Source organism: Neofelis nebulosa, chromosome 1 (genome assembly GCF_028018385.1).
Source record: "Neofelis nebulosa isolate mNeoNeb1 chromosome 1, mNeoNeb1.pri, whole genome shotgun sequence".
NCBI classification, from domain to species: domain Eukaryota; kingdom Metazoa; phylum Chordata; class Mammalia; order Carnivora; family Felidae; genus Neofelis; species Neofelis nebulosa.
Genome location: NC_080782.1, coordinates 215537192 through 215557477, shown reverse-complemented (window position 1 = coordinate 215557477; position 20286 = coordinate 215537192). Strand labels below are relative to the sequence as shown.

At 39.8% G+C, this 20286-nt stretch overlaps 1 protein-coding gene across 5 annotated transcripts in view; it reads right to left on the bottom strand.

The window, feature by feature from the left end:
• DGKH (diacylglycerol kinase eta) overlaps nt 1-20286 on the bottom strand; it is a 184115-nt gene that overhangs the window by 83552 nt on the left and 80277 nt on the right. For 4 of the 5 annotated variants that reach the window (XM_058684159.1, XM_058684185.1, XM_058684178.1 and 1 more), the window contains exon 4: nt 19985-20065. In XM_058684159.1, coding sequence (XP_058540142.1) covers nt 19985-20065 — 81 coding nt within the window. Of the gene's footprint in view, nt 1-11848; nt 11957-19984; nt 20066-20286 lie in introns of those variants that run through there. The other variant, XM_058684192.1, reaches the window with a different exon arrangement.

Genomic DNA, 20286 nt, shown 5'->3' with positions numbered 1-20286 from the left:
ACATAAAGTTCTATAGAAGAGTAACATTATAGTTAAGACTTTAAACACATAAACATGCACAGGGAAAAAAACCCCACAAATACTGTATTGGTCATCTTTCAGTGAGGGGATTACAGAGAAACATAATTGTATTTTTTTGTTTGTATATGGTTTCTAAAGCAAATATGTAGTACTTTTGTAACAAAAACACTAATTTTTTTACTAACGGAAGGATGGGAATTCAGAATTTAAAACTTTGCATTGTTCTGAAGCAGGAGTTCTTTTTTTTTATTTAAAAAAAATTTTTTAATGCTTATTTTTGAGAGACAGAGAGACAGAGAGACAGAGCGTGAGCGGGGGAGGGGCAGAGAGAGAGGGAGACACAGAATCCGAAGCAGGCTCCAGGCTCTGAGCTGTCAGCACAGAGCCTTATGTGGGGCTCGAACCCACGAACTGAGATCATGACCTGAACCAAAGTTGGACTGAGCCACCCAGGCGCCCCCGAGGCAGTTCTTAAAGTTGGCTGCACATTAGAATCACCTGGGAGATTTTTTTAAAAATGCCAATGTCCACGCCACACTCCATACCATTTAACTCAGAACATCTGAGGCTGGGACCCAGCCGCCAGCTTTTTTTTTTTTTTTTTTTTTAACTTCCAGATAATTGCAAAGTGCAAGTATGTTTGAAAACCAGTGTCCTAAAGATATTTTACTTGTTCCCCACAACACTGTTAGAACTTAAGAAATGACAGAAGTTTCTGTAGCCAAGTGAATTACAGGTAATTGCTAGTCTGCAAATTCCCTACTGGAAGCCATTAAGGTAACAGCAGAGTGATTCAGCGCCCAAATTCTGGAGTCACGCCCACTTAGAATGAAGACCAACAGCGTCCTTTCTTACTTGTGCGGCTGTGAACAATGTTTCCTCCTCTCTATGAGCCATCGTCTTGCACCTGCTAAGTGAGGCTAAAGCATTAACTCCCAGCTCTACAGAGTGTGGTGTGGGATTAGTGAGACCATCCAAGTAAAGCATTCAGCACAGCGTCTGTTAGGAAACCAAAGCTCAGTAAATACTAGCATCACAGTTCTTGGCGCTGACAGCAATTATGTATCTATTTACAGACTTCTTCTGTAATGTATATATTTCTTTTTTAAGTGTGGTCCACAGTCCAAGACAACACAAACTGGAAGCAGTTCGCTAACAAAATAGTCACTGACTAGCAAACCACCAAAACCAGAATAATGATAATGAGTTTTCTTTAGAAGATACTAGGAAAATATCAACAAACAGATTAGGAAAAATATTGTCTTCCCCCCCCCCCACCCCAGCCCCTCCCGTTAACTGCGCTGGGTCTCAGCTTCCTCACAGCAGGAACATAAGATGGCAAAAGGCTTGGCAGAGTGGAGGGCATCAGATCCCTGTGCAGTACTGAGAGAGTTCAGCATGCCCTCTCTAGTAGGTGTCATGCTTAAGACATTCAAATAGAGAGTTTCTTCTTCTAACTTAGATTTTTGATTCTGCAATGAAGGGCACTTTACAAACTTTTGTGGTAATTTTTTTTTAAGCTTACTTGTCAGTTTAAAAAAAAATTTTTTTTATGTTTATTTATTTTTGAGAGAATGAGAGACAGAGCATTAGCAGGGGAAGAGAAGAGAGAGAGAGAGAGAGAGAGAGAGAGAGAGAGAGAGAATGAGAATCCAAAGCAGGCTCCAGGCTGAGCTGTCAGCACAGAGCCTGACGCGGGGCTTGAACTCACGAACCTTGAGATGATGACCCGAGCCAAAGTCAGATGCTTAACTGACTGAGCCACCCAGGTGCCCCAAACTTCTGTGGTAATTTTAAATGTCCAACAAACTTTTTCCACTAGGAAATCCTTATTTCTTTACACCAAACTGATCATCTCTGCTCTATCAAAATACTTAAAAATAAACTATACACATTTCCTTTTCCTTTTTATTTTTTAATACCGGCTTTATTGAGATATAATTCACAATACTATTCAATCCATCTGCTTAAACGGTACAGTTCAATAGTTCTTACTGTATTTACAGCATTGTACAACCATCATCATAATCTATTTTAGAATGTTTTCATGTCAAAAAGGAACCCTCTTAATAACAGTAACTCCCCATTTTCCTCCGAATCTGTCCCCACCCCCAGCCCTTCGCAACAACAAATCTACTTTGTCTCTAGTTATAGAATGAATACATCATGGAAATAAAAGGCACAGCATAAGGAATATTGTCAATGACATTGTAATAGCACTGCATGGTGACAGAGGGTAGCTAGCTACCCTGGTGGTGAGCATAATGTTTACAGTTGCCAAATCACTATGTCATACACCTGAAACTAATGTAACATCGTGTGTCAACTACACCCAAATTAAAAAAATCAAATATTTTTAAATTAATTTTTTAATTAAAAATTACTTTTTTTAAAAAAAACATTAAAAAAAATTTTTTTAACCTTTATTTATTTTTGAGACAGAGAGAGACAGAGCATGAACGGGGGAGGGTCAGAGAGAGGGAGACACAGAATCTGAAACAGGCTCCAGGCTCTAAGCTGTCAGCACAGAGCCCGACGCGGGGCTCGAACTCACTAGCCGTGAGATCATGACCTGAGCTGAAGCCGGCCGCTCAACCGACTGAGCCACCCAGGCGCCCCCAAAATTAGTTTTTTTAATTAAAAAATAAAACTAGGTCTGACATCAAGCAAAATTGAAGCTATGTTTGATAATGACTACATAATTAATCTGTTTAAATCAAATCAGTTTCTTGACCCAAATTCGTCTATAATGTTACCCTGCTCTCCCGACTTGAAATTCAAAATCAGTATCACTTTCTAGAGATGTCATGGCAAAAATAAAAAAGGGAAACTTTAAAACATGGAGTAAGAAAAGAGATGGACAGCATTGCAACATGGATGAACCTTAAAAACATTATGCCAAATGAAAGGAGCCAGTTACAAAAGACCACATTTTGTGTGATTCCATTTATATGAAATGCAGTACTTATTTTTTTTATCCTTAGTGATTAATCCTGAACTGCCTGATTGAAATAAAAATTCATATGCAGTGAGAAGTCTTTCTTGGATAGCAGAACTAACAGGAAGTCTAAGTGCACTCGTAACAATTTTCTATTGCCTGAATTTTTATAACTTAGGGGATATAATTTGACTTTTGTTAAAGCCAAATCAGGTAGAATTATGTCTTTTTTTTTTTTTTTTTTTTATTTATTTTTGGGACAGAGAGAGACAGAGCATGAACAGGGGAGGGGCAGAGAGAGAGGGAGACACAGAATCGGAAACAGGCTCCAGGCTCCGAGCCATCAGCCCAGAGCCTGACGCGGGGCTCAAACTCGCAGACCGCGAGATCGTGACCTGGCTGAAGTCGGACGCTTAACCGACTGCGCCACCCAGGCGCCCCGAATTATGTCTTTTTAAAACTAGGTTTGCTATACTTGAAGTTGCCAAATGCTGGGTCTTAACATACCTGCCTCTTCCATCCTCCCTCAAATATATATATCCAACTCTTAAGTGGTGTATGTTGATTTTTTCATTCCTCTTGTATGAAAGGAAATAATTCACTTGAACAATTTAAATGCGCCAGAATGCAATGTAGTCTCTCATCCTAAGTGAGTATCATGAGGGTAGAGACATTTACTCCCTTATTTCAAAGTGGCCCGGGGCACTCTACATCCAAGAGCACAGGTCCTCAACCACATGGGTGCACCTGCATGGAGCTAAGAGTTTTTCCAAAATATACAAAACTTAGCTAGTCATGCTCCAAACCAGACTTGGTAAATCGAAATCTCATTTTGGAGGGAGGCATGGATAATTTCAGACGTGATCAGTAGTTTGGCAAAGCTATACAGGTGATTCTGATGCACATCTTTGCTTATCAGCCATGAAGGGCAATGGAAGCATCCAACCTGTCCATTAATCAAGTCAGGATCTGGTCTAAGTAATGCAGAGAAAGTGCTGTTAGTCTTTACAGCTCCGTATCTCCCTTTTCAGGACCCTTCTGCTCCCCAATTTCCAGTGTTCTCATCTGTACCTAACAGTATTCCTTTGTATGGTATCAATCTGAAATAGTCTACCACCTACAGCACCTCAAGGGATATAACAGAGGTCACCAAATGATGACCTCTGATTTTTTTGTTTGGTCAATCTGTTTGAACCCAGAAGTGGTGAGTTATAAAACAACAACAAGTTAACATCCATTTTAGACAGGTACTTTGCTCATCACAGTACAGGCAGCTTAGACCTATTTTCTTCAGCTGGCCACTTCATACACTTAAATTACCAAGTGGCCCCTGGAGGCATTTGAGTTTGCAAGTCCTGCATAGATAGACTGACTCCTTTTTCTTCTGTGATCAATACTTCACTGTTTCATCATCCAGTTGCCCCGAGTCCCATCTATTTTCTAAGATGACAATTTCTGACCTAAAAGTAAATTTTTCTGAGGCACTACCAGATGATAAAGGTTCAATGTGTATTTTCTCCCAATGATGCTTGAATTTTAGTGGGAGACTAAGAAAAGTACAGTCACAACAAATGCGCATCTGGCAAAGGAAGAGCTATGGATGTTTTCAACAGATAGTATAATTTAAGTCTGTAAAATAACAGAATTGTATATTAGGAAGAGACATTATTATACTGCTGCAATATAGTAAACACTCATGATATAGCTGTAAACACTGTGGAATCTGCATTACGTGCTCGTGAAGAGAGTAGTTCCATAAAATCGCAGAGCACACATTTAACAACATGTCAAATGATGTAAAATAACATACAAAGATGTAGTGGGCTAACGATAAGACTGAGGTTGACAGGTAATCCACATACACTCAAGAGCCAATTATTAACCCATTGCTGGAATTTATAGGGAAATCCTGCCATGCCGATAGCACACTATTGTGAACAGGATCCTAAATCATATGGCTTGGATGCTGAACTAAGGTCTTCCTATTCCCTTTCAAAAAGCTCTACAAATTTTTTCAGATGTCTATTTTGAACTATATTTAGATTTATACACAAAACACACGTACACACCCTTTACTGAAAGTTAAAGAGGATCTTTGAAAGTCATTCTACCCTTCTGGTTTTGGCTGACTGATCATCCCTCCAATGGATGAGTCATTCTAGCTGAATAACAATGTACTGATCTTTGTGGGCATTCCTGTAATGTAGACTAGGAAGTACCAAACATCTGCATAGGTTCTCAAAATAAAGAGGGAGGCATTAGTCATGAACACAGGGAAGTCTGCCCGAATGCTGCTTACTTTTCTAAGGAGAAGTTATATATCATTTGTATATATAACATTAACTTCAAAAATGAAGCTATAAATCAAGTAATTACCTAAACTTTGGTATAAATAATTGAGAATTCTGTAGCATAGGGGCGCCTGGGTGGCGCAGTCGGTTGGGCATCTGGCTTCGGCTCAGGTCATGATCTCACGGTTCGTGAGTTCGAGCCCTGTGTTGTGCTCTGTGTTGACAGCTCAGAGCCTGGAGCCTGCTTCGGGTTCTGTGTCTCCCTCTCTCTCTGCCCCTCACCCGCTCATGCTCTGTCTCTCTCTCTCTCTCTCTCAAAAATAAACATGTAAAACTATTATTCTGAGAAATGTACTAATTATAGAAAGGAAAAAGACCTCTGGACAAGAGCAAAACGTCTTTGCCAAGAAGATGTCTGTCTTCTTATCTACAGGAATACTTGACTACAAACTTATGGCAAAAAGACAGTATCTCATTGATTCTTTAATCAGCTCTGTAAATTAAGTATGGAATTAGTTTTGTTACAATACATTGAAGAGAAAAAACAAATGTAGATACTAAAGGGGTTGTCTACCATTAGCTAATACACTCCTTATATGAGGAGTTAACAAAACAGTAATAGCAGTGTTATAACAAGTAAAGTAAAATCAAAATCAAAAGAAAAGATTATTCCTTCACTGCGAAATACTAAATTCAGAAACCACGGGCAATCTCTCTCTTCTGCAGCTTCTGCATATCCAGGCTTTGTTTGAGAAGAACGATGGAAAAGAAGCAGAGTTAAAATCTAGCAACGCCTACTGAAGAATGAGGGGTCAAGTAGAATGGTGTGAAAGGTTTGCTTTAAAACATTCCAGAGAAAATAGGGAAAGAGAGAGACGAGATGAAGCAATGTGGCAACACGCAGACGGCAGCAGGAGCTGGGCAATGGGAATGTGGGGTTCACAGTTACCCTGAGTTTGTATATATTTGAAAATTTTCACAGTGAAAACAACTGTACCCAAACATCGGGGAACCCCAAGCAAAACTCTTCAAGGAACTAAGGAGGTGAGGGACCTGGGAGTCTTAGGGATATAGGCTCTATTCAATCCTTGCTCTGTACTCAACTTGCAGACCATACCTGCCAGGACTCAAGTTTCTGACCTTTTACGGCCTTCTCCTGTATCAAACTCAAATTAGATGAATAATGTGGTCTTCTTAATCAAATGACCTGAAATGTCCATAGAAGCTAAAGAGGTAAGTCTTCCAACCACGGAGTGAGATGGGGTGGGATGGACTGAGCTGAAGACAGCGTTGCAAATCTTACTTCCATAATTCTTTTTTTTTTTTTTTAGGTTTGTTTATTTATTTTGAGAGAGAGAGCATGAGCAGGGGAGGGGCAGAGAGAGAGAGGGAGATAGAGAATCCCAAGCAGGTTCTGTACTGTTAGTGAGGAGCCTGAACCGGGGCTCAATCTCACTAACTGTGAGACCATGACCTGAGCTGAAATCAAGAGCTGGATGCTTAACAGACAGCCATCCAGGTACCCCAACTTCCATAATTCTTTTTTTTTAATTTTTAAATGTTTATTTATGAGAGACAGAGAGAGACAGAGCACCAGCAGGGGAGGGGCAGAGAGAGAGGGAGACACAGAATCTGAAGCACACAGAGCCCAACGTGGGGCTCAAACCCACAAACTGTGAGCTTGTGACCTGAGCCAAAGTTGGACATTCAATTGACTGAGCCACCCAGGCGCCCCATCGACTTCCATAATTATTGAGCTTTGATGACTCTGCTTAAGATTAGGTCGGCACAAAACCTGCTTCTTGACTAAGAATAATGGCTTCATAACAAAGTCATTGTCCATGTTAATCTGATTTTCCTCTATAACCTAATGTTGTTTTTTTTTACTGCCTTAAAGTATTAAATATAAATAAAACATAAATTCTGATATGTTTCCATGAAAAAAGGAAGCACAGATATCAATGCTATCAAGTACCAACCTTCTCATTACATACCCAGGATTTCCAATGTATCTCACATTCTAAAAAGTAAATTTTTCCTTTATTTCAATGTAAAAATCCAAAATACTCTAAAATCAAAATGTTACTGAAAGCGTTTAATAAAATATTAACAATAAAATAGAGACATGTAAGCTGGCAGGATCCAGGTTTCAAATAAGCAAATGAATTCAACATGGTCTAATTCATATCGTGTTAGAATCTATACACAAAGTGTTAAAGAAAGCCATCTATTTAAAATCTTTTGGGGACTATCTAGTCTTTAAGATTCTGTTTCAGAGTAAAGGACCTACCTGGAACTTCCCAGAAGCCTCTGGTTCACTGGAGAACCAAAGATAGAAGGACATAGTGAAACCGCAGAAGATAAAGACAGTCCCTGTGCAGGCTTCGCTGCCCTGCCCTGCTCTCTCTGGAGAAAGGCCATGGCAAAGGCCTCAGGGAGTCTATCAAGAGAGACTTTCCGTGATGCTTACTGGGGTATCCTATTCTATCATTTATATAGGTAAATTACATGTATAATAATAAACCACTGCTTCTTTGAAGACTTTGATAAAGAAAGTTTGGATTCAAGTCGGTATTAACAGTTTCTTAGAATTCAAAAAAACCATAGTTATTAATGTTTGATCAATCCCTATGGCATTAGTTTCCTGTTGCTGCTGAACAAATTATTCTCTTCAGTTGTGGTGGTAAGAAGTTTAAAGTCAAGGTGTCCAAAGGGCTGCATTCCTTCTGGAGGCTGTAGGGAAGAACCTTGTTTTTTCCTCTTCTAGAGGCTACCCTCATTCATTGGCTCATGGCCCCCTCCTTGCACCAAGCCAACTTCACATATTCCCTGACTAATTCCTCCTGCCTCCCTTTTACAAGGGCCCCTGTGATTACACAGGACCCACTGATAATCCAGAATGATCTCATCTCAAGATCCTTAACATGATCAAAACTACAAGGTCCTCTGCACCATATAAAGTGACATTCACAATGTTACAGACATTAATTAGGATGTAAATATCTTTGGGATCCATTCTTCAGCCTGCCACAGTCATAAAATAACTATGATACACAATTCCAGCTTTTGCTATTGTAATAGTGAACTGGGAAATCAATGAGACTATAATCTATTTTCCTATTATATTCATAATTCTAATTACTATCCATGGATGCAAACAACCTTTCCTCAGAAGAATTAATAGTTAAGTTCTTGAAAAATAAGAAGGGTGTAGGGGGCTATAATCTTGATAAATAAGCAGAATGATTACTTTTGCAGATCTTACACTTTCAGAGTGCTTTGCTGTCAATATGATCACATATATTATCTCATTCCATCTTTCATATGAAAGGTCCATGTAGGATTTGAAAATGAATTCTGTCTGCCTCCCTAGCCATCTACTAGCAAGGAAGGAATATCAAAGAGTTTACTGACATTACCCTGGACGAACAGGCAGAAAAGGCTTCACATGATGCTCACTTTTTCTTCTCTTAAAAATGATCAGGGCAACTGTACAGTTATATCTCAATCCTATACATACCTGGAGATTCTTTAAAGATGAGCAAGAAAAGGTGCTGGTAAATTAATAATAATGATAATGATAATGATAATGATGATAATAACAAGAAGAAGAAGTTGAAGGAGAAGGTGAAGGAGAAGGTGAAGGAGAAGGTGAAGGAGAAGGAGAAGGAGAAGGAGAAGGAGAAGGAGAAGGAGAAGGAGAAGGAGAAGGAGAAGGAGAAGGAGAAGGAGAAGGAGAAGGAGAAGGAGAAAATTTGCTAACATAGATAGGTCTCTGCAAACCAGGCACCTTTACAAAACAAAATATTGACAAGATATATAATCATATATAGTATCGGAAAGTATCACACTGTACATTGGAAACTGAGAGGGTTTTTTCTTAGCATTAATTATAATAACAAGGATTACAGTGATTTTAGAAATTATTTATGTAAGCTATCACACACACTTCTGCTGTAAATTAGCCATGAGTACTAGTTAATGGGCACATTAAAAGTTTTACCACACATTTAATATTTTCAGAATGTACCAGAGATTGGAACAAAGCATTAGCCTTATTCCCTTGGCACAAGCTCTATTTGTTTGTAACCGTAAATTGCTTTGTACAGAACACATATGTAATGGGAAAGTTCAAAACAAAATAATTATCTTGTTTGTACCAGTCACCACAAAACTAAAACATTTCCAAAACCTAAATTTTCCATTACACCACAATCATACTTAAGGAACAGAGAAGACACCGGATATGCTAGAAACTTACAAAGAGCCATGAAAATGATACCGAAGGAGTACTTTAAGCCATTTTAATAGTTTTTAAAGCATCTTTCAATTGCCTACTAGACATCGCCAAGATACCTTACCATCATTTCAAATTCTCAGTGTCTAATTCACAGTGCCTTCTTTTCACTCCCCACAAGCCTACTTGTATTCTTGTTTTCTACCCGTAATTAAAGGCATCATTTATATAGCAGTCCTCCCAAATTCAACAACTCTATGCTAGTCTCCTCCTCTCCTCATTCCTTTCCTGTTGGCCATGGCTCTCCAGTCTTTCCCACAAGATCTCTCATGCACCTCTTCCTTCCCTCCCGTTACAGATGGCCTTTATGATGGTTTGCTTGAACAGTAGAACAGGGTCCAACATGGGCTTCCTGCTAAATCCATAACTCTTGTCAAATGCATCTGATAAGAAGTTGCCAGAAAGGGCTCTCATGTAGCATTTAGAACTTTTCTTGAATAAGGAATAAGGATTTGTGACACAAACAAAAAAGTTCAAAATACATTTAGGACGAAAAGTACATCTCCCTCTCAAGCCTGCCCCCAGCTACCAAGTCTCCTTCCTGAAGGCACATATCTGTCAGCTTCTACGTATCTCTCCAGAGAAATGCTCTGTATATACAACAAATATACGATCTTTCAAGGTTTAAATGTATAGCTGCCTGCACATACACACAAACAAGCACAGAGTAACAAACACAGAGTAACATTTTACACATGCTCACTGTTCTACATCTGGCTTTTCACACTGATCACAACTTGGAGTTCGGTGTGCATTACTATACGCAGGGCAGACTCCTTCTTCACGGTTGCGTAACACTGTACTCTGTGAAATATTTCATAATTCATTTCAACCAGTCTCTAACTTAAACATTTGGGGTATTTCCAATCTTGTGCTATTGCAGTGGGTAAGTAGCCTTGTCCATATGCCTTGGCATACATAAACAGTACCTTTCATGACCTCTGCTAATTCTGGATAGTGTGGGCAGGGAAGGCACTGATGAACCCAAGGACTTAAAAAACCTTCTTTACAATCTATCCCGTGAAGTGTGTATCTTGGTCATATTGTATTAAACCTCAGGTTAAAGTCTTTTGGAGGTTTTTTAGTAGCACTTTTGAGGACAGACCTGTGAGTCCTTGGTGGTAGGCATGCTTTTATCCATCCTGAAAAGGCATGTACAACCTGAAACATATTCACATGAACAACAATCTACTTGTACAAAACAGCAACTCTAAATTCCTACAAGGGTTCTCAAGGGGAGAAGGATTAGCAGATTTGCCCTGATAGCTTTTCTTACATTATGAGCCTAACAAATAGAGCACTCCAAGTTTTTAGTTTAGCTACAAAAGGACCAATGGTTTCTTGTTTCCTAGAACTTTGCTCTGAGGAAGCTCATAATAACTTTAAAGAAGTATTTCTCCAGGCTATACTCTTGGAAAAGATGTTATATCATTACGTGAAAAGATAAACATGATGTACTTACAGAAACAATGATAACGCATTTCATTTCTAAAAGCCTGATGTCCAAGTTAGAGAAAAAAGAATGCAAATTTCAAACTCCACTTTTAAATTATCAGCTTTCATAGTATAAAGCCATCTATACTGCATATAAGTCAATTTTAAGAGGCAAACAACCACTCAGATTGCATTAATGTGGTATCATTTTAGAGCGCTATAAAATAGGTTAGCCACAGAGACATAAAAAATATGTGGTTTGCCATTATCAGGCATCAGATAATTTTGAGACCACTGCAATCATCAGTCACAGGCAAGAATCGTGTTTTTAAGACTTATTGTTAACATAAACATCATCTGGTCATGATGTAAAGAGTTCAATGAGGATACAAATATTTATGGGTATATTATAATCCGTCATCATTGAGAAATGAGGAAACTGTGTGCTTTAAGCTAAAACTTGAAATGACACATTTCTCTGAAAGGAAAACTAGGGTTTACAAATATCATTCATTCATTCAACAGCACATTCCTTCCTTCGTTCAACAAATACTTATTGTCTTTCCCCTCTGTTCCGGGCCTTGTGTTAACCCTGGGGATCCATGGTAAAGAAGACAGTCTTTGGGTATGCAAGAAATTTGAGTCCCCACCATCTCCCCTCACTCCTTGCCACATACACCATGCAAAGGTCTCTCCAATAGCATTCTTGAAGGATGGTCACTTAGCTCTTGCTGTTTGGTAGAATGAGACAGTGTGTGCAAAGTGCCTGGGAATCTCTAAATCCACTCCTTGCCTACTCCCAACAAACCCCAAGAGCTGGGAGCCCCAAATTCTACATTAGCTGTATATAGCTATCAGCCATCCAACCTTGAGAAATTCATTTCAGCCCTCTGAACCTGAGTCCGCTCTGAGAACTCTGTTCTTGAAGGCCCCTTCCAGTTCGTAGGGAATGAGAGGGCTACAGATTTCTAATAATGGACAGAGGCATTACCTCACAAGAGGCCTGTTCTATCAGATGACTCATGTTAGAAAGTTCTCTTTTAAGTTGAGCTAAAATTGTCCCTCTATGAATTCAACTGTGAATCTTTTTCCTGCACACTGCAGTAACATAAAACCTGTCGACTGCCTCTTAGACATGAGAATCCATCACATATTAAAAAGATGTCATTTCCCCAAATCTTTCAGATAGAAAGTGGCCTCTAAAGTCAGTCAATCCCACGATTCCCAGACCTTTGTATAATATGGGTTGCCTTCCTCTGTGAGCTCTTGATCAACATTTCTATTCAAAATATAGTGCCCAAAATAAAATATAGTATTCAAAATCGGCAGTATGACCAGCAAGTGTTTAGCAGTATATCAGGCAATGCTATAGAAAATTCTGTGATTGACTTGGAGGAGAAGAGGCAACCGAAAACATAAAAAAAAACAGAGGAATACTATCTGACCAAACTCATTTAAAACTCCACAATAAATGGGGCACCTGGGTGACTCAGTTAAACATCCAACTCTTGATTTCAGGTCAGGTCATGATCTCAAGATTTGTGAGATCTGCCGTCTGAGCTGGTGACGCAGAGCCTGCTTGGGATTCTCTCTCTCTCTCTCTCTCTCTCTCTCTCTCTCTCTCTCAAAATAATAAATAAATATTTAAAACAATAAAAAAATAACTCCACAATAAAGAGTCACAATGGCAGAGTGGTCAGAGCACAGATTGAAGCCAGATGACGTGGATGGGTTCAGATTGTCACTATTTACATGTATTAGGTGTTGCTTCTCCATTTCAGACTTGTCATCTATAAAATGGAGAGCATAATACTACCTACCAGGACTGATATAATTAACTGAATGAATTAGCAGCATTTCGAGACGGCACATCATAGTTACAGTAAATATTATCATCAGAGTAGGTAACTTATTTATCTAAGTGATTATTTATTTAGATGATAATCTAAACACCTGTTTTGTGACATGCATTCACAGATGACATAAAAATAACTTTTCATTCCTTCCTTTGTAATTGAAGATTGAGGTATTAGTGGATAAAAGTAAACTGACACTTCCTTAGGTTCAAAGGATCTGATATCTCTCTTAAGAGAGAAGATGAACTGAATTATAATAGAGAGGAAGCTAAGGGGAAAACAGAATCAACAAAAAGTACACATTAAAGAAACAAGTTCTGGGGCACCGGGGTGGCTGGGTCGGTTGGGCATCCGACTTTGGCTCAGGTCATGATCTTATGGTTTATGAGTTCAAGCCCCGTGTCACGCTCTGTTCTGACAGCTCGGAGCCTGGAACCTGCTTCGGATTCCTTGTCTCCCTCTCTCTCTGCCCCTCCCCTGCTCGTGATCTCTCTCTCTCCCTCTCTCTCAAAAATAAATAAGGATTATCCACTTCATCAGTTGATGGAATACTACATGGCAACAAGAAAGAATGAAATGTGGCCCTTTGTAGCAATGTGGATGGAACTGGAAAGTGTTATGCTAAGTGAAATAAGGCATACAGAGAAAGACAGATACTATATGTTTTCATTCTATGTGGATAGAATGTGGATCCTAAGAAACTTAACAGAAGACCATGGGGGAGGGGAAGGAAAAAAAAAAAGAGGTTAGAGTGGGAGAGAGTCAAAGCATAAGAGACTCTTAAAAACTGAGAACAAACTGAGGGTTGATGGGGGGTGGGAGGGAGGAGAGTGTGGGTGATGGGCATTGAGGAGGGCACCTGTTGGGATGAGCACTGGGTGTTGTATGGAAACCAATTTGACAATAAATTTCATATTTAAAATAAAAAAATTAATAAATAATTTAAAAAATAAGCATTAAAAAACCTCTTTTTAATAAAAAGAGTAAACAAATTCTTAAGAACATTTTCTCCTCCCATTAAACAGCTGCTCATTTCAGTTATACTATGAATGTATAATTTTCAGCATTTTATGTGCCATAAACATTATATTCTCTGTATTGGTTTTCATGCCTACTTTTTGAGACTTCATTGGAGGAATCAAATCTAATGATAATCAACTTTCAGTCATGTCTGCAGTGGCAAGTGACCCCTGAACTAAAATGACTCTTTGTTCCAGTGCTCATTTAGTTCTAAAAATAAATGCTACCACATGGTTTCTGTGTTTTACACAACCGAGAAAAGCCAGCATGGGTGTGCAGTAACCGCGAGATTCCAAACGCACCCACAGATAGCTCACTGAAAATGTTCAGGGTAGTTAGATAAACCAAATAAATTGCCTCTGTATTTCTTTCTAGTTAAAAAAAAAAAATTAAAAAAGCTTTCTTTACAAACTTCCATAAAAAGTGTTAACAATGTCATACAATAATTTCCTTAAAAATGATGACTCATTTAAGATGTAGCCTAAACGACATTAAAATGTAATGAAAGCAGTCATTTGGACAACACATTTTTAAAAAATTTTTTTTTTACCATTTATTTATTTTTGAGACAGAGAGAGAGCATGAACAGGGGAGGGTCAGAGAAAGAGGGAGACACAGAATCTGAAATAGGCTCCAGGCTCTGAGCTGTCAGCACAGAGCCCAACGCGGGGCTCGAACCCACAAAACGTGAGATCATGACCTGAGTCGAAGTTGGATGCTTAACTGACTGAGCCACCCAGGCGCCCCTGGACAACACATTTTGAAAAGCCTGATGTATAAATGTGATTGTGATGGCTTTCAAATCATTAAAAAGCTGTTCTTTATCATATACATCTACATAACAAGGTATGATTGAAATTTCATTCATTATAGCACAGGTGCTTTCCCGAATAACCTATTAATATGAGGTAACAGTGGAGATAAATCTTCACTGCACCTCTGAAACATAGGCAGGGTGGGACGTTTTCTCAAGATAAAGTTCATCCACATACCCCTTCAAAATTCCCAAACTTGTTGGGAATTGGCAACACGCTTCCACTTGTGAAGCGCACAGCGGGGATAATGACCTCAGGGTTATGACAGCCACTAGCACTTGATAAACTATATGTGCTCGTCACTGGGCTGGGGATTGCGATGTGTTATCACATTTCACTTAATCCTCATAACCCCATGAGGCGGGCTCCGTCGCCGTCCTCAGTTACAGGTGAACTCATTTGTCCAAAGTCACGTAACTAGACAGGGCCAAGCAGGACACAAACCCACACTGTTGGACTTCAGGGTCTAAAGTCTGCAACCGAGTAAGTCACAAAAAGCCGGGATATACGCATCATGGTAAGTGAGAAAGAGACAAACAGAGCAGCCGAGGTGAGAAGAGAGAGAGAACAGGGGCAAAGACTAACCAGATGGAAAGAACACTGTGTGAGAAGGAAGCGCCCTGGCTTACGCATCAGGAGGGCTGGGACCCTTCCCCAGGAGGCACTGGTGTGACCAAGGGGAAGTCAATTCTCTCCGGTCTAAGAACACCTTTGCCTACAGCACAGTGGTGTGTTAAAATAAAAACGTGAAAGTGGAAATAAAACACCAGAACACCATGCAGAAATCAATAAAACAAGAAAAAAGAAAGGAAATGAGACAATTAGAAAATGAACGACAAAATTAAGAACGTCTCGTAGACGCCACCATTGTAGACATGCTATGGTAGAACTTAAACTACACATAAATTCGTGATGAACGTTAATGAATCCTGAAGGATTATAAATTGCCAAGAAGGCTGTCAGCGTTGTCCTTTTCCATTCCCTGATCACATCACTGACACCTAATGTCACGGAAAATGCTTTCAGTTTTTTGTTGTTATTGTCACTGCCGTCTATTGCAGAAGACACATGTAAAACCCGAAACTCCAACCTTGGTTAAAATTAGCCCAATTTAAGGGCTAAATATGCATGTATGGATGTGTACATACACATATCTGTATATATTTAAAAATCTGTTTATTTCAACGCTGTGAGATCCGGAGGAAAGGAATTTGGCGATGTTGTGTGCCCAACAGAAACAGTCAGCTAACAAATGGGTGTTGTTTTAAGCCACAAAGTTTGTGGTAATTTGTTACAAAGCAATTGAAAACTAACATGTACCTGAGGTGACTAAGACAACCAAAAAAAAAAAAAAAAAAAACACGACCAAGAAAATTATTCATTCCAAGGATGGGAGCACAGGACTGCAAGGAAGGGAAAGTAACCATCAAGTAGGCAGGTCTGAACCATGTCCACAAGTCCTTTGACGCAACGCTCATGGTGTTTATGTTCCCTCCCTTGAAGCTCAGTCAGCCTTAGTGACTCACTCGTAACCCACAGAATGAGGCAGAAATGATGCTGAGTAACCTCCCATGTTAAGTCAGTTTCTGCCGTGGTCTCTAAAACAGTGCTCTAGGACCCGTTCTACTAGAGAGCTTGGCATTGGGTTTTCAGGCAAAGCACTGCATTTCTGTTTTCCATTTGCTAATTATAGATTTTCCATTTACTATTGTCCCTTGTCAATATATCATCCTTAGGGACTTCAAGGCATGGCTGTAGTGAAGCTGAATTTGGCCATTCCTGTATTCTCTAGCCATAATACCACCAAACTACACCATTAACCTTTGACATGAACTAGCTAAAATAACAGCATTAATAGCAGTCAATGCAATCCAGAAAGGTAGGATATTTAAATATTTAAAGATAGAGAGGATTGCCAATTATTGGTTGAAAATCTATCTCTTATTCTATTTTATGCCATAGAAAGTTCTACCAAACTGATTTGCTATAAGACTCTAAGCAATCTGCCTAACATTTTAGTCTCCCCATTTCTGGACCAACAAACTTCAGGAATAACGTTTGGTTGAGTGGATAAATTTGTTGAAAACATTTCAACCAAAAGTCTTCTCATGTGTAAAATAAACTTTCATCTTATTAATTAAATCAACAAATACTTATGGGTAAGGTACTATGAGGTAAAACAACATGACAGAGTTTCTGTCCTCAGGGAGCTGATAATAAACATAAGTACCTAATTAAATAAAAAGGCAGAATATAGTGAGTTCTATAATAAAAAAGACACAACAGGAGAGATTGAATGTACTTGTAGGCCAAGAAAGAGCTATGCAAAGGATCTGAATAACTTCTCTTAAATCCAAGCTTTTCACTTCCTTTTACCTTTATATACACCAACACCTTGGACCTCATCTTTACCTGAAATTCTTCTATCTTTCAAATCTTAAATTTTGGAACCCTCTTTCAAACTAAATTCTAGATCCCTTTTGGGGGAAACTCTTATTGTCCACTCCCCCATGAGTGTCCCGTGTCCACAGAGGGGAGAGGACTACTAGGGAAGGCAAGTGGTTCATCACCCTACCCCACCTTCACTTGGGAGGAAGGAAAAAGAAGCAACAATTTATCAGAAGCTCTGTACTTAATGGTTGTTGGGTCTTGTTCAGCCATGAATAAAGCCGTCCCTCACTCCCTACGTTTTATTCTCAAGAACCGAGAACACAGAGGGGAAGATGGATGAGTTATTGATCCCTCAAACATCCAATAATCCCTTTATCTTTCTGTCTGATACATCCTACAAACCATCTACCCTGGATCAATTTAGTTGTTTCCTCTCCCCATCCTAAAGAAAATACGACAGGCATAGAAATAAGGTGCATTATTAAACTTGACCTCGATCTTTGCTAGACATTATTTACCACCTCATGATCTACTACAGGTCCCTGTTCAGTGCCAACTCTCATTTTCTACAGAAGCGACTCCAAAGCCACCTAAACTCTTACTCAGGGCAGATGACCCTGTCTTCAATTTCATTAAGAAAACAGTAGTATTTGGGTTTGAGATGAATGAACTTCCTGCACACACCTCACTCCATAAACTTTCTGTCTCCTAATCAATGCTGATCTTTACATGAGCTCTGGCTCCCACACCCTTCAGCTTATTCAGCAGTCATGCTCCGTCCATTCTCCCCCTACTTCCTGGACACTCCAGCTTTGAGTCTAACACTTCTTTTCTCTCTTCATACACATTCAAAGCCCATTTTAAAGACAAAGCAAAGCAACAACAACAAAACCAAAATTCTCTTCAAGCCTGAACATTCTTCTAGCTATACTGGTTCTCCTTCTAGCAGCCAAGCTTTCAAACCAGCAATCCACCCCGGCCTCCCTGCCTTCCCGCCTTGTTCCGGAGTGCAGCCTAATGCATTCCACCCGGTCCCTGAAGTCATTCCCATCAGTGTGACCCAGTCACCTCCAAGGTAACAAATTCCATAAACGCTTTCATCTCTCCTTTGACTTGACCTCTCTGCAGTATTTGATGTTTGAAACTTCTGTCCTAAAACTATCTTCCACAGGCTTTTCCTAACATCATCACCTTCTAAAACTCCTTGTATACTTCCGAGTGCTCTGTCTTTATTGGTCCAACTTGAAATTTTAACATTTTCCCAGGATTCTATTCTTGGCTTTCCTCTCCTCAAACTAAACTCTCCCTGGGGAAGGGGGAGGGGCAGGAATATTTACACCATGAATTATCCCACGTGCCCATAAATCAATATGGCTAAATCTGAATGCATTTGCTTCCTCCCCCACCCCCGCCCCTGCCAGTGCTTACCTCTACCGCGGCACTGCTCTGTGTTTGTTCATCTGTCTGCCTTCCCTGCCCTGGCATGCCTGGGAGAGGGACACAGCTCGCCTCTGTCAGTAGTGGTAGCTTCTTGAGCAGGGGCTGGGAGTGTGCAGGGGGCAACAACATAGCAAGAGCAGTGCATCTTAGAGGGCCTAGGAATATGAAGTTATAAAAAGTACCCCAGATGGACTTCACTGGACTGTATTGTGACTAGCACACAGTGGGTATTCAAATCACATTTTTTGAATGAAACAAGTACAGAAAGAATGAGATACGTGGATACGCTTTGCAGAAGTGGCAGAATTCCAACAGCTACAGAAGGAGGAGGAATCATTCAAGCCAGAGGGAATGGGAAAAGCCCGAGCGCAGACAGAAAGGCTGGACGAGGGAGCTGCACAAGGACAGAGTCTCAGGAACACGAGAACGCCGAGGCGTGATTTTATACGACTTTAGGATGGAGCCGCAAACGCCACTTGACGGGCAACAGCGAGCCAGTGAGTTCCTTCCAGCAACGTGATTTGTAATTGGGAAGGAATTCGCTGAAACCGAAGCTACCTCTTAAGTAGCTATCAAATGAATTACTTAAGTGAGAATAAGTGAAGGCCTGAACTATAGCAACCACCTGAACTGCAGCAACAGAGCAAAAGTAGAACAGAATGAAAAAACATTCTTTTTAAGATTGAAGATAAACAACCTTTTTGAATATTCATAAACAACAGAATTAAAGTATTACATTTAAAGGAAGTGAGGGGCACCTGGGTGGCTCAGTTGGTTGAGTGTCTGACTCTTGATCTCAACTCAGGTCACGATCCCACGTTCGTGGGATTGAGCCCCACATGAGGCTTTTTGCTAAGCGTGGAGTCTGCTTAAGATTCTCCCTCTCTCGGGGCGCCTGGGTGGCTCAGTCGGTTAAGCGTCTGACTTCGGCTCAGGTCATGATCTCGCGGTCCGTGGGTTCATGCCCTGCGTCGGGCTCTGTGCTGACAGCTCAGAGCCTAGAACCTGTTTCAGATTCTGTGTCTCCCTCTTTCTGACCCTCCCCTGTTCATGCTCTCTCTCTATCTCAAAAAATAAATAAATGTTAAAAAAAAAAATTAAGATTCTCCCTCTCTCTCTCTCTCTCTCTCCCTCTGCCCCTGTCCCCAACTCGTGCTCTCTCTAAAATAAAATTAAAAATTAAAAAATTCAACTAAGTAAATTTAAAAGAGGTAAAAATGTTAAAGCACAAAAACTAAAAGGTCTAAAATGGAAAACACTGTAAATACTTAAAAAAAATACATTTAATACATTGGTTTATTGACCCAAACAATCATGAACAGTATTGGGTACACAACGCGCTCATCAAGTGTATTGTGTTGGCATGAATTCCAACGCACAACAGTTGACACACAGTTGGTAACTAAGAGGACTTTCTGTACATGTTTAGGAAAGGTCATTCTATGACTTCTGAGAAGGGAGTCAGCAGAATAGAACCATACCGTGAAACTGTTGTTAGCATTTTTGGTGCTTGCTTCAGCTACACTGGCATCTGAGAGGTCGACTTCATCAAATATCAGAGACTGTTAATGAAAAAGAACACAAACACATTAAATGAAAACCTAACTCAATGCTCGTCAATAATTTTGTTGTTGTTGTTGTTGTTGTTGTTATCAGGCCATGACTACGAAGCGATGTCAGGAATTAGGAATAGAAAAGGAAAGGAAAGTCATTCGTGACACTTTGCCATTTCTTCTTAAGAAGAATGAGTAAAACCATGATGCACAATTAACTCTTAAATCAC